The sequence below is a fragment of the Astatotilapia calliptera genome, chromosome 11 (assembly GCF_900246225.1).
Source record: "Astatotilapia calliptera chromosome 11, fAstCal1.2, whole genome shotgun sequence".
Lineage (NCBI taxonomy): Eukaryota > Metazoa > Chordata > Actinopteri > Cichliformes > Cichlidae > Astatotilapia > Astatotilapia calliptera.
Window position 1 is genome coordinate 10,188,593 of NC_039312.1, and position 15,654 is coordinate 10,204,246.

Sequence of the window (15,654 nt, forward strand, 5' to 3'; positions counted from 1 at the left end):
TGCGTGACTGTATATTTGAGTGCCTGCCTCTTTTTACTGTCCCTCCAAAGTGTTGATTTGTCAACTTTCCTCACTTTTGTAACTGATCTTATGGATTTCCCACCCATTAAATCAATGACTGCTCTCTCCATTACTTCAAGGGATGTTGAGCCCCAGGCTGTCTTCCTTTTGTAGTTTCTTGTCCTGATAGCTTTTCTGCAATGTCTAACATGTTAAACCATCAAAGACTACAAGTAGAAATATATATATATGATTATAATCTGCTGTAAAGCATCTTCTGGTTCCCATCGCAGAATGATTTGGTGTATTTGCTCAGTACCCTAGTCAGGTCTTCGCTAGTATAAAATGTATACACGTCTGAATATTTAAATAATAAATGATGCACTGATGTGTCAAAGTGCTGTGAAGTAATCATTCATAATAGAACCATTCTTAATCATTTTCAGCAGAGGTGTGATGATTCTAATCATACATCTTTTACTTCCAGATGAAAATGTCATGATTTCTAAAGCCATCTATGATGCAGCATGAAATTTCTGACAGCATGTTAACCTGCAAGGTAAATGCAGTGCAATCAAAGATAAGATAAGATAAGATAAGATAAGATAAGATAAGATAACCTTTATTAGTCCCACATGTGGGAAATTTGTGGGATAAAAGGGAGGGATGAACAGCTGCAGAAAGACAAGGTTTTCTTTCCACTTGATCAAAAACAAAGGTCAGCAGTTTCTTTCCTGTACTGTGCTTACGACTCTTATTTTGTAGTCTTTATTATCAAAACTGAAAGATACTGTAGCAGTGATGCATGGATGATCATAAAAATATACTTGGTCTTATGCACTACAACTTTAATGTAACTGACACTGTTCACATCTCCAGTGTTTTAAGAACTTTAATCTCTCTATAATGCCAGACATGTTAAAACCAATCATCAATTGGGAGTGATCACTCCATGAAACAGGTTATTGTGTATCTTGTCATACCTGAGCCTTTTCTTTCCGTTTGCCTTCCTTAAGCATGGTTTCTTTGACAGCCATCCTTCCACTGAAAACATTTCTGATGAGGCTTCTGTGAACAGTAGATGGATCAACTTTGCTGGACACAAGATTGGATCATCCCTTGAGTTAGCTGCCTTGTTATGCTTGAGTAATTTATAGGTCAGTGTTACAGTTTTTCTCAGTCGCTTTGGTGCGTTTCTCAGATCAGAATTGAAATTCTCATAACTATTAGTTCAACCTCCGCAACACTCAGTCATTTGTGCACATCATAGTAGCAATTTCTCCTCTCTCTGAACAAACTGCAAATGATTTTGGACATGAATCAGTTGCTTCCATACATTTCCCTGCTGCTTTCTGACATTTCCATTTGCTTATGTCATGTCAGTCAAAAGTAATCATACCTATAGATGCTGAATAGTCATTCCCAATAAAACTAATAGTCATACATCCATTGCTTGAGTCATCACACACAAAATTGTTGAACTACTTATCACATGCCAAATATTGGCCATCTGTCAAGCAAATCCTATACCTTTCTGTATCATTTTTCCTGGAAATGTCTCCGAAATTGAACAGTTGATCTCAGGTGAATTACAGCTGTCACTCATGAGGAGGCGTGTGAAAGTTTAGTTGTAACCAATGACAAACAACTTGTTCACTGTCAATTATGGATGAATCCTGTGAATCCCCAATTGGCAAGCATATATAAACTGCGCAGGAGCTAGTGTGTACCATTTCTACACTTCTGTGACACAAAATGGAAGGTCAGCACCGTGGAAGAGGGGTGAGGATGCGGGGAGGAAGGGGAAGAGGGAGAAGAGGCAGATATAGGCGGATTCCTAATGAAATAAGGGCTACAATTGTGGACCATGTTGTCAATCACGGCCTCACCATGGAGGAGGCTGGTCGAAGGGTGCAACCCAATATTGGAAGAACTACTGTCAGTTCAATCATTCAAACATTCCTTAGGGAAAACAGGTATGCAAACAGTAATACACTGTACTGTACTGTGCCATCTCAGACACATCACATGTTACTGTACTGTATTTGCAATTTCACAAAAAGTTCACTCTGCACCACATAGGATTGTAAGACAACCTCGTGGAGGCGGAAGAGGGTCCCTTTTTACCCCACAGCAAGAAGAAGCCATTTGTGCAATGGTCATTGCAAACAATGCAATAAAGCTGAGAGAAATACAAAGCGCTGTCATAGAGAATTACACGGTATTTGGCAATATTGAATCTGTTTCAATTTCAACAATTGACAGAGTACTCAAGAAAAATGAAATCCACATGAAGCAATTGTATAAAGTGCCATTTGAACGAAACATTGACAGGGTGAAGGAGATCCGTCACCAGTATGTGCAGGTAAAGCTGGTCTTCTATGTTCTGCACTGCAAACTGTTTTACAGTACTTCGTAGTTTCATGCAGTACACTTGCAATTCCACAGCACATACTCTACAATGTGTTTTACTAAATGCATGCATTACTGTTCGTTACTGTACACAGGCATATTGTGACATTGCATTTCTGTCTCTCTCTAAAGCGTGTACTGGAGCTGGAAGCCAGGGAAACACTGCACACATTCATATATGTTGATGAGGCAGGTTTCAATCTGGCCAAAGGCAGAAGGCGTGGAAGAAATCGCATTGGACAGAGGGCAACCACTGAAGTCCCTGGTCAGCGCGGAGGGAATATTACCATGTGTGCAGCCATCTCAGACAACGGCGTCCTCACCCATATCCCCCTTCTTGGTCCATACAATACCCAACATCTCCTGACATTTTTAGACACTCTTTACAGGGACCTAGTCCCTGAGAATGAGAGAGGTGGAGGCCAACTCAGCAAGTATGTTGTTGTCTGGGATAATGTCCGTTTTCACCACTCCCATCAGGTCAGAGAGTGGTTTGCAGCACATGACAGAATTCTGGTTGAATATCTCCCTCCATATTCCCCATTCCTTAATCCAATAGAGGAGTTTTTCTCTGCCTGGAGGTGGAAAGTTTATGACCGGCATCCACATGAGCAAATGGCCCTGCTAGCAGCCATGGATGCAGCATGTGACGACATCACAGCAGGGTCCTGCAGAGGATGGATTCGCCACTCCAGGAGATACTTTCCTCGCTGCATTGCGAGGGATAACATCTGTTGTGATGTAGATGAAAATATGTGGCCAGACAGACAGGAACGTCTGGATGTGCCAGAATGATTTACTGTACTGTTACATGTGCTGTTTATTGTTCACATTAATGCACAGCTCTACCAAATGGGTGATTTTATGTTTACATGTATCCTACAGTGCACAAGTGACTGTAGCATATTTTTCTTTTGCACAATTCTGTAGGATTACAAACACTTCTACACAATGGAAATGTGAAACGTACGTATTCAGTGTCTCAGTTACTCCCAAGACTCCCATAACATCTACAGTGACTTTACTGCACATTTCAGATGGCTGTACAGGTAGGCCATAGTGCTGTCGTCAGCATTTTCAGGTGTCACCAATTGTTTTTGCAATGGGAAACACTGAAATTATAAACTGTCATAGTGGAAACATGACAATGCCATTTGACTATCTTGTTCATAAAGATGGTGTCAAGACTTTTCATTTTGATGGCACTGACAGTTTCATTGACATGGATACTTGCTTTTGAGGTATGGATAATCAATTCTGTGCATGTGACGTGCTTTTGCAGGCTATCCACTAGGTTTTGCAGTTTGCACTAATTGTTTTGGGAAATGCACTAACTGCTGTGCAAATGTTAGTGGTGTTCTGAGGAACGCACCAAAGTGACTGAGAAAAACTGTAAAAATGGCTCCTAATCTTGGTCTTCTTTCTTGAGTTTCTGCTGCCTGAGATATTCACTGAGCGTGTCGTGGCCATCTTCCTGACGTACTCGTGAATGTTCGTTGTCTCATCCAGGACTGTGGTACTGTGTGTTGTACTCATATCCCCATCGAGAACCTGAACCTGGGACGCTTTGGTTTCAGAACTGAAGAAGCCTCTTGGATGAGAGGTGCAATGTCACTTTCTTTCCAAGGTCTTTGACCTGGATGACTGAGAACCTTGACAGACAACATACAGGAACTTGCACCAAGATGTAAGTGATCTGGATGAGTACCAAGACCAGCAAGTCTAGCATAGAAATTAGTGTAATCTTTGCTCCATTTCTGGCCTCCAGAGAAGGACTTACACTTGTAGATCAACTTTTTTATTGTAATGTGTGATATTTTTTAATGTCATTGTCTGTAGGCTCTCCAGTTGTGCACAAAAGGTGGAAGGATGTGCTTGTTGTTCTGCCTTTTCCGGTGTGTACGGTGTGTGCCAAGTAACATACTCCAGGGATTCACTCTCCCACAGATTGACACTGGTCTGCAGTGTAAGCAGAGAGAAGAAATCAATAATATACTCTTGGTATAGGTCAATGTCCTAGACATGACCGCACAGTACAATATTTGCATTCCTTGAGTATAGATAGATAGATAGATAGATAGATAGATAGATAGATAGATAGATAGATAGATAGATAGATAGATAGATAGATAGATAGATAGATAGATAGATAGATAGATAGATAGATAGATAGATAGATAGATAGATTATACAAACTCTGTATCATTTAGTATTGCCATGTATAGTTGCACACGGCTCAATAAATTTCTGCACCTATTTTCTATCTTTCGAGGAAAATGTAAAGAAATGAGTGGTGGCTCAACACATTTGCACTGTACTGAATTTAACTATATAGTCTCTTAGCTTTCAGCTACTTGAACCAATTCTTAATTTGTTGACCTTATACTGTTTATTCTCAGCTGTTGTATTCAGTTAAACATTTATCAGTTATGGTTAATTTCACAACTTTCATCTCTCCCACCTTCTCCAACCATTCTCTGGCCTACTATCACAGATAACTTGCTACATGGGTGGTTCTTCAGCTAATAGGCCACCTTGACCTTGCAGGCTATAAAAGTTACCCCAGATGACCTGCCTGATGTATAAGATTCTTGTTATCGACTTCAAGTCATTTGATGACACACTTACTACTAGTTAATTCACTACTTTGAGCTTCTATTCAATTTTAAATGTTTAGGAAGCCGTTTTTAATGCTATTACCTTCCATACCTTTTTATTTCTACTTAACTAGATTTTCTTTCCTTCCTTCCTTTTTATTTATATGTCCAAGTAGGTGACCTAATTGTTCTACTGAAAGTGTAAAAGCACCCCGTTTAGTTCCTGGACTCCTGGGTGAGAGTCACTGGCTTAGTCAATATGCTTACTTTTACAAACAGCGCCAACTGCTGGAGGTAATAAAGTCAATTTCTATTCGCAAACATCTCCACCGTGCAGCGCTGCTGACCTCCCGAGGCAATATGTGACGACAACCCCTAGATGGCAGCAGCGTCCTGTTCCTCCAGGACTGAGCTGCAGCTGTCCTGTTGAACTGGGTTAGATTTGTGGGGCAAATGACCTCATGCCGTAGCATCCTCTTCATCACAGAGGAGATGAAGAGAGGATGATGATGTCATTCTCTGCCACGGTCGTTTTCACCCTGTTATAACTAAAAGCGTGGGTGGATTGGCATCACTGAGAGAAGACACGCGACACCTCGCAGCAGCTAAAAGCAAACCGGGAACTAAATGATGCAACACCAGAACTCAGTGACCCTCGTGGACATGTGAAATCGTGTTTTCCTTCGTAAGAATTTCGTTAGAAAGGCCTGGACTATATGAGAAAGTCAGATATGTGAATACAACTTCACTGTGCCGACATGGACATCTGTGCCTCTCCATATCACATCTGATGTAATATCTGAGCTTGAAGCAATTAAAGCATAAATTTCTATGGTATGACTCCCACGCAACCCGCATCAGCACCGCATTAAGTGACGCCTGGGACTGCTGATGTGCTGTGGCGCACACTAAATTTGGGTGGCGCACACTGCACCAAAACCCCCCGAAACGGAATCCCAGGATATCCCACCCCCACCCACCCCTCGAATCGGAATAGCCCTCGTTCCTCAGTCCTCCTATTCCCCTCCTCTTTTACCTCCGCCTTCTCTCATTATCACCCCCTTCCTCCTCCTCCTCCTCCCCGGCTGTCGGCCTCACGTCCCCAACTCGGGAGCGCCGCCGATCGGTCGCCAGGATTTTCCCTTCTCGGCCAAAATGGAGGAGAAGGTCTCTCGCTTAATGAAGAGAGCACCGACTATATGAGCGGATCTGCTTCAATGATCGGAATCAGGACCCGCTTTTGCTGATATAATAGTTCTTGCAGCAACCTAACACTTTGAGGATATCTATCGCTATTTCCGCACAAGCGAGCGCAGCCATGAGCGCAGGAGAGGGGCTAGATGAGGCTGGGAAGGACGCGGCAGACATAGCGGCGTTTTTCAAATCCGGTAAGTCAGAGAAGGGGCGAGTCTCCCTCTAGGAGACCCTGAGCTATCGGCGTGTTCACTGGTGGTCTGCCACATTGTTGCCAAATATGACAAAAAGCAGTGATGGGCGAGATGCAGAGTGCGCGTCGGACGTGCTGGAGAGATGCTCACAGTTTTGTAGTTATTTACCACATTGTAGTCAACCACTCAGTTGTCATGTCGCACCTTTTTTAATGACAACCACCAATCATACCTCCTGAAATATGGGATTTGATTATTATGCAGTGACCCCATTTTGGGTTGGACCAAGCAGCCTAGGCTACAACAAGGTGTGGATGTGATAGAACTAGACCGTGGTCTCCTCGGGCTGAAGGAGTGTTTTGATGCTATACACACACTATCCATCACAAACCCCACCAGATGTGACTCGATCCTTTTGTAAAATGTATTTTCCATGTCTTCAAATAGAGAGAAACACGGGAAGCCAGTAGATGGAGATCTTAGCGAACCTCTCTCATCATCTTATGCACTCATAGGCTAGGCCATAGATGCATGTATGGGCAATAGGTTGCACTCTACAGCGTAGAGCCTCCCTGATATGATGGCATCATCACAACAAACAAGGATTGGCCTGCCAGCCTTATCCCTCACCATGGAAATAATGTAAACACTATTTATAGGTCCTAGAGGGCTTTAAGCCTCCTTGATATCAGCCATGCATTAAGATTTAGGTGTCTGTGGCAAACATTTTTTTTAATCCGTTTTTGATCTGTCATTTCAGATAACTAGAGTGTCCTTACTCCAGTGATAATAATTCCTTATGTGTTCCACTCTATAGGAAGATCTGTTTTAATCTGTATCTTAAACAGACTTAACACATTCATGATTAAATGTTTTCTTTTTATCCTATTCAGCCTTTATAGCATACCTCTTTAATCGAATCTGACAATCATTAGGCTGACAGTCCAGTATTGGGAGCACCTCTGATACACAACAGCACAAGCAGCTGTCTCTCTCTCTCAGCTGTTTTTCTCTCTGACACCTGGTGCCTTGGGGTCTGCTGTCCACCACATCCACTTGTAGGAACACACACGCTCACACACACTTACACCACTTAAGTGAAAATTATTTGATAAAATGCAGCAGCCTTGCGCTTGCACGTGCGCACTTTTTAAACAGCCGATATAAACCCCATACCTTCTCCTGGATATTGCCTTCCCTGCCAGTCAGACAGTAAGGAATGTTGTCAAAATGGATTGTATTCAAATCCGTTGTTACGGTTGGTTGGATGCCTGCCAATGTATTTTCCTATAGCTGTGTTGTATCAGGCTGGAAAGTTGGCTCAGAGTGAAGTTGGGCTGCTTGGTTGTTTATATAGCAGCAAATGCAGTTCATACAGTATTCATGATGGAGACAGAAATAGGTTATGCCCTCAAGAAACTTTTACGAGAGCCTATTATGAAGAGAAAGTATGGAAAAAGAAGGTTCTGGGAAAACAACAAAATGCATTGTGAATACTGTCGGACAGTTCAAAGGTGAAAGTTACGCTTTTCTTTGCTTTTTGAGACTTTGAAAAATATGCCCAAAAGCACAAAATCATGTGCACTCAAATACATTAATAACCTGAAATCAATCTGACATTGAAAGTGATATATTTTTACCATTTAGCAGTTTCCTCCTTTCAACACTCTTATATTAATTTCTATGTACATCTCCTTAAAGCTGATTGATTCATTCATCAATTTCCCTGACCTTTCTTTTTATGTTCTATTTCTATACCTTTTTACTCTCAGCCCAATGCAAACATGTCAATTAATTAATTTGTTCCTGCATGCATAGCTTGAATCCATGCCAGCCCGTTCCATGTTGAAATATTGCCAAACAGCTGCCCATCCTAGTTGATTCTGAATACCTATTTTGGGAATTTGTGTGTGTGAGTGTGTGTCAGTGGGTGCACTGTGGTGCCCTAGTTAGTCAGTGAAGGAAAACAAAAGGTAGCAGATTCTTTTACTGAACCAACACTAAAGTGATCGATGGGCTACCTGAACAGCTTGGTCACTGACTAAGAGTCTGACTTAGAGAAAGACTAACGTCTTTACGATCTGGATAACTATTTAAGCTTGTACATTATGTATAAAGCTGGTGGACTATTTGGATTGAAAGTGATTTGAGTTTCATCAACACATTTACATCCACATCCAGCCCTGGTGTTTAATTCGCCTCACCTGAACGGATGATATTCTCACTGGTCCTCGAAAATACTCAGTGTTCATCTCCGCGTGATTATTTTCAGTGAGCAGATGGTGCTCCATCTCTGAGTCCCACACTGTTGCTGTGGATCACAGCTCAGCCGCTGAGTCACTCTCCGAGGTTTCTTGTGCCATGACTTAGACTCTAATCTCGAAAATGTTGCAACTGGTCAAAGATGAGACATATTCAGCTGCTCAGCTGTTCGAGCATCCGTCAAGATTTTCACCTAACTGCAGAGAAAACCTCATAAGGCATGGCAGTACAATAACACTCCTCATAGTTATATTTAGTTGTTCCCTATCCTTTATATAAATAGCACAATCAGTTGACTATCAGATCAAGAATATGTATTAATACTCCTTTGTTTCCAGTTTGAATTTTGGATTGGACCAATTATTTGAAGTAAGGCATCATGGTGCAACAGCTGATTACTCGAAAACGTAACTGTGAAAATATTAGGTCATTTGTGATCAAGGCAAGTTGCTCATAACTAAAGATTTCCCTAGATATAGAAGTCAGGAACTGTTCCATATCTTTATCTGTCTAAATGAGCATGAAAGTTGTATGGATGAGATCTTAGTTTTGAACATGTAACTAATGTAAATAAAGATAAAAAAAACCCAAGAAACATTAAATAAAAGAAAGCCATCATATTAATGTGAAAAAACCATGTCAGTCAAACTCAATAGACTGAAATCCTATAAAATATCAACCATTTCCTGTTTGAAAATGAGTGGGTGGAGCAAATGCTTATTCATTCCCTATTTAACTCATTATATGTCTGTTCTTGGTTATACAGTCTAATATATACATATACACTATATGTAAATAAATAGAGCTATGTAATACACAGTCCCTCATTGCAATAATATATGTGTAACTGTGCACTGATCTATAATAAGTTACCTACGCCTATCTAAATATATAGTTTTTTGTAATATATCATTATTAGGGCTGGGCCATATCATACCATTCACGGTAATACCGGTATAATGTTGGGCAACGATAAGAAAATGAAATATCGCGATAGAATATGGGTAAAATGCGCATGCACAGTGCCTTTGTTTTCATACGCACATGGCAGAAAAAGCATGGCGGCGATGGAGAATGAGAAGGGTGAAAGCGGATCGTTGAATGAAACGGATGAACCAGAATTGGTTTGTAAAAATGCTGCAACTTCAGTGGTGTGGAACTGGTTTAGCTTTCATCTGTCAGATACACAACAAATCACTATTTTTGCTAGAGCATGCTAGCGGGCCGTCGTTATTACCATATTTTTTTTTCAAAATACGGCACACTTAAAATTAATCCTTTGATTTTTCTGAAAATCAACAGTGCCCCTTAACGATTTTATGTGGTACACGGCGCTCGAAAATCTGTCAAATGTTTTAGTACGACTTTGCTAAGCTACGAAGCCGCACTGCTTGATGGATTGTCGGAGCATTACGGCTACCGTAGGCAGGAGCCTCGCGAAGTGATACTGTGCTTCAACATAATATTACCGTATTGTGTGTGTATAACCTCTTTTTAACTTGTGGATATTATACATGGTTATGCTGAGGATATGTCGGTCAATTTCCACTGGAAATGCCTTTTGGTTAAACTGTCAGCAAGGAATTTGCTTTTGCACTGTTAAATTTTTATATAACTTTAATGCACATCAAAAACAGCTGCTTGTTTAAGTAAAAATACATTGATAGGGTTTTTTTTGCACTAATAAAGTTGTCGAGTTGTAAAGTATTTTGTCTAGTGTCAATTATATCGTCAGTTATATCGTTATCGCAAATTTTCAAATGCATATTGTGATAAATATTTTGGTCATATCGCCCTGCTCTAATTATTATATACAATTATCCTTATTTAATGTGCAATACAACCATTAGTTTGCAACCTAAAAATCCACTCATTGTCAAAATGAGTAAACTTGAAGTGTAGGTCTGTCAAAGAACAGCACTCTTTGTCATGTATATAGTTATTTTCCTGGGTTTGCTGTTAATAATGTAAGAGTGCGTGAGTAAAGTTGGGATTTTAAACTTCTGTTCATTCATTCATTCAGACAATTATAGAACTGGGGTTGCAGTGCTCTGAGTTTGCAGTTTGCAGTGAGTATTGCATGTTCTACATTACAAGTTGTGCAAAATGCAAATCATTATCCAGTTTGACTTCTACAAATATTGACCAATAAGTGTTATTTCATGCTTAAATGACTCTATTCCATGTAATGTCATACAGACAGCATGTCTGTCATTAAGATGTGCAGCCAATTTCTAATTTGGCAGATTGCTGAATAGAGTCTTCTGTATTCCATATGGCCAGTGATGTGACACTTGCATCACTAGCAATATGAGCCAACAAATCAGATTATGTTGCAACCCATCATATCTTCTGATTAACCGCTTTCAAATACATTAAGGCGCTTTGGGGCAAGCCTTACTGGCAAGACAAAAAAATAAAACTGGGATGATGGTATATTATAAAAGGCATTAATTCATATAGTCTTTTGAGTGATGCTAAATGAAGTTACTGGCCCTGCGCAATACTATTATTGTACAGAGCTGCACTGTGAAACTCAATTGGCGTAAAAGCAACCAGATGTATGTTGGAAGAAGGTCCAATAACTGTCAAAACATCTTGCATTAGAGCCATATTCCCAGTCTGCAGTCAACTACATTGGTCATAGGACTGGCATCTTTAGTCATAATATCAATAAACTATAGGGTTTAGTACGGTAGGGCAATATGGCCAAAAATATTTATCATGATATATATTTGAAAATTTGCGATAACGATATAACTGACGATATAATTGATGTGAAACAAAATACTTTACAACTCGACAACTTTATCAGCGCAAAAAACCCCATCAGTTTTATTTCACTTAAACAAGCAGCTGTTTTTTATGTGCATTAAAGCTATATAAATGCACATTTTACAGTGCAAATGCAAATTCCATTCCTTGCAAAGTTTAACCAAAAGGCATTTCCAGTGAAAATGGGCGGAAATATCCTCAGCATAACCATGTATAATATCCACAAAAGTTAAAAAGAGGTGCTTAGCAACATGAAACTGCAGTGTGCCAAATAAATAAGTCAAATACGTATTTTTCTGGCGCATTAAGTGAAACAAAACAGTCAGATTAGTCAAACCATACTCAACTCATTCTTCTTGCTTCCTCCACTTCCATACCATTGATTCATTAATTCTGAATTCTGTCACAGCTGCTCTATTCCCATGTTCTACTGCACGACTGAGTTTAAAATCCGCTTCATACGCATGTCTCTTAACAGGTGCCATTTTGGGATCCTTATACACACACAATACGGTAATATTAGGTTGAAGCACAGTACGTATTACTCCAAGTGGCTCCTGACTATGGTAGACATAATGCAAAGTCGTACTAAAACATTTTTTGACAGATTTTTGAGCGCCATGTACAAAAAAATGTGCTTTGGTGGCTATATGACGGACAAAAACCAAAGCAGTTCCACATCACTGAAGCTGCACCATTTTTACAAACCAATTCTGGTTCATCTGTTTCATTCAATGATCTGCTTTTGCCCTACTCATTCTCCATAGCCACCATGCCTTTTCCGTCATGTGCATATGAAAACAAAGGCACTGCGCATGCGCGTTTTACTCATATTCTATCGCGATATTTCATTTTCTTATCATTGCCCAACATTATAACAGTATTACCGTGATATGGCCCAGCCCTAGGGTTTAGGTTTTTTGCAAAGATCTACTTTTTATGGCATGAACAACTATTTGCAGTTGTTGTGCTTGTACTGTTAAAAACATATAGTAAGCATAATAAATGTTGTCTTTGTTAATACTATATACAAGACATACATATATTATCAAGTTAGGTTTGCTGTCAGCCAAATTTAGGTAACTCATTTTGGTTTGCTAGCTAACCCTTTGGCTAATGCTAACATAATAGTATGGCAACTTCACTGGCCAGTTGCAATGCTGATTCCAGACCACGATTATTATCATGATGTAGGAACAACACCAACATTGGGATATCAGATCTTGGACTATTAGGGACTATTATGACAACCTTGTACTGCATAGACAAGTTTACAGAATCGTACCAGCGACTGACTAACAGTGATACTTACTGAGGCTCCGTCCATGTTGCTTTTAATGGCTTGTCCCTCAGTAATTCTTGCATTAAGACTAGAATCAAAATGCTTCAATCATTATTACCAGAGTCAGTCTGACATTAAAGTGAGACATTTCTCTCCGTGCCCAAAGTGAACCCAGTGACCTCTGCCAGTTGCAGGCTGCAATAGCAGCCAGATCACTAAGCAGTGATTCTTTATTTTCGTTGAGCACACTCGCAATCGATGGAAGCATAACGACCTAGCGTTGCCTTGCAGACTCAAGCGTAAATCTTATATAATCATGTAGATGAGGAAGAGAACTTCAACAGACAGTGCAGTATGCATCTTAAAACATGCAGTGTGTACTGAGAGAAACGGCAGAGTGAAGGCAAAGAGAAACAGACTGAAGAAAGTGAATGTAAATGTGGGATTGAGGGGAACTGGAGTGAGATCCAGAAAGAGAGGACATGACATACTTAGAGGGACAAAAAAACCCTTCAGTCATCAAATTATAGATCTGAGGCTTGGGTGGAGTACACCCTGCAAAATGTAGGCTACTCTGGTCTTGAGGCTGAGACCTTACGGTCGCTTCTCGGAGCAGCTTAATTGGCAGTTGGTCAGAGTTAAAGACTGTAAGCTTAGATTGGCAGTGCCTGTGCTGCTAAATCAGCCGGCACTGCTTAAAGAGTCTGTTAGGTAAACTTCCACAGAAAAACAGGACTAGTTTGAAAAACATAGATATCCCTATGCTTTTTGTAAAATGCTAGTTACAGAAGGACAAAATAACAATCTCTTTCATGGCAGCATTTGTGTGTGCAATCACAAGAAACAGGCTGATAAGTAGCTTTGCCTTCCTTAACGCTGGGATATATGAGTGTATTTAAGTGTTGCACAGAGTAACAACATGAACCAACATTTTTATATGTGAAACGTTACTTTAGAACTAGGGGTTTAGAGTAATTGACTAGTGGTAAACATTGGTAACACTTTTGTCTGCCTTGCAAATGTGATAAAAATAAAGCATCCTCATTCTGTGTCACTGTATACAAATACATTTTAAAAAAAAAACTAAATTATAGTGCTGTCAGCATTAATCTTGTTAAAATGACGTTAACACCATAAACACATTAATGCCACAAATTGAGTTAGCGAGTTAACGCAGAGCTCCCCGTGTGTGGGGCTGCACAGCATCAATGCATTAGCGCGGTTAGCTCGTTAACGCTTTGGCGCGGTTAGCTCGTTAATGCCTTAGCGCCGTGCAGCCCCACGTAAGGGGCGATCCGCATTAACTCGCTAACGGAGATTTGTGGCGTTAATGCGGTTATGGAGTTTACGTCATTTTTACAAGATTAATGCTGACAGCACTACTAAATAATCATTTTTCTTTTATTTTAACTCTTCTTTATTAGCCATCATCAGCTGATTATACCGTCCAATGCCAAATAAGGCAGTGGTCAAGAATTAGTACCTTGGTAATAGTTAAAAATCAGTAAAAGAAGCCAAAATGACAACAACCAATAAACTATTTGTTAAATAAGTGTGACGCAGCAGAGAAAACCAGAGTAAAGTCCAAGATTGACTTGTAGCATGTTTGCAGATCAAAGTTTTAACTCCACTGGCTTTACAAGCAACTGTCGATCAATCATAATCCACATAGTGCCACAGGCTAAAGATGGAGAAGCTGTCAGCAAAACGGGGGGAAATTTTGCTGGTTGAATGACTGGCCAGGTCGCAGCCCAAGGTTTGTGTGGCTGCACTCATCAGGGTGTTTTCCTCCTAGCCGACCTCCTTGTGGGACAAAGATTTGGAGTAAAACTGTGTGTTATTTAGACTTCATGCATCAGAAAACTATTCAGTAAACTGCATTTTTTGGCATAGTTTTAAGACATATTTTCAAAAAGTCTTAAGATAGCAAACATTCGAAATATTGGAAAGTCCAGTTATTCTTCATTGCGTCATTGCTTGGCTGTTTTTATTCACAGTAGAGATTCTCCGTATCTTTGGCCGACGTGTACATTTTTACTCGTGTGCTCGTCAGAAATGTTAGAACCTTTGCTCTAAAGCCAACAGTTAAGACGCTGTCCACAAAACATGCAGATTATGTATATTAAATGCCAACATCTCGAAGCCAGGAAATGTTTTAGGCTGTTTTCAGAGCGCTTGCTTGAAAACAAAGTGATACAAACTGGACCAAAAGGAGTGCTTATGAACTTGAGTTCTCTCAAATTGGTCATTTAATACTGTATACTTTCGGTTTTTGTACCATAAGTAATAAATATTTGCACATTCATGCTGAGCCTTACAGTAAGTTTTTAACCATTTATGCTTGTTTATCATCTGCTGAATGTCCAAATCTTCCTTCAAAATCCAATTATCTTTCACAGGTGTGCAAGCAACAGCGTATTCCAAAATGAATTCTCCATGTAAGAGAGAGATAACAGACCCATAAATCAGTTGTGCACAGCCAGTAAGCAAAAACTGGCCCACCATAGGGTCCGATCTAACCCACTGAGTAGCTTTACAGTGTGTTTAAGGCATTAATAATTCCTAATTTCAATTTAAAGCATTGGCAGTGTGGTGAGACTTATATAGGAGTCAAACTGTATGGAAAGTATTTAATCCCTGATATTAGCAAATTGAATTTAAACAGATGTACTAATTTTCCCCCTTAAACATATATGTTGCAGTGGAGTGGCATTTATGTTCCATCCCACTTGTGATCAAATTGAGCAAGTATGTGCAATAAACAGACCAGATGCTGGTGCCTGTGTGCCTGAAATACCCTCACAAAGTTGCTGATATGGCTAATAAAGAGTTAATCCTCCACTTACTGTGAATTTATATAAAAAGCCTACTGTACACTGTATTATAAGGGCCAGATATCGGGATCCATTTCTAAGAGTTTTATGGCAAAGACAATCAA

At 40.0% G+C, this 15,654-nt stretch overlaps 1 protein-coding gene across 6 annotated transcripts in view; it reads left to right on the plus strand.

Annotated features, from left to right (window-relative positions):
- The first annotated feature begins 5,571 nt into the window (after positions 1-5,571).
- triob (trio Rho guanine nucleotide exchange factor b) overlaps positions 5,572-15,654 on the plus strand; it is a 114,138-nt gene continuing 104,055 nt past the window's right edge. For 2 of the 6 annotated variants that reach the window (XM_026185039.1, XM_026185040.1), the window contains exon 1: positions 5,572-6,397. In XM_026185039.1, the coding sequence (XP_026040824.1) occupies positions 6,328-6,397 (70 nt within the window). In that variant the 5' untranslated portion in view covers positions 5,572-6,327. The remainder of the gene's footprint in view (positions 6,398-15,654) is intronic. The other 4 variants (XM_026185031.1, XM_026185033.1, XM_026185038.1 and 1 more) reach the window with 3 other exon arrangements.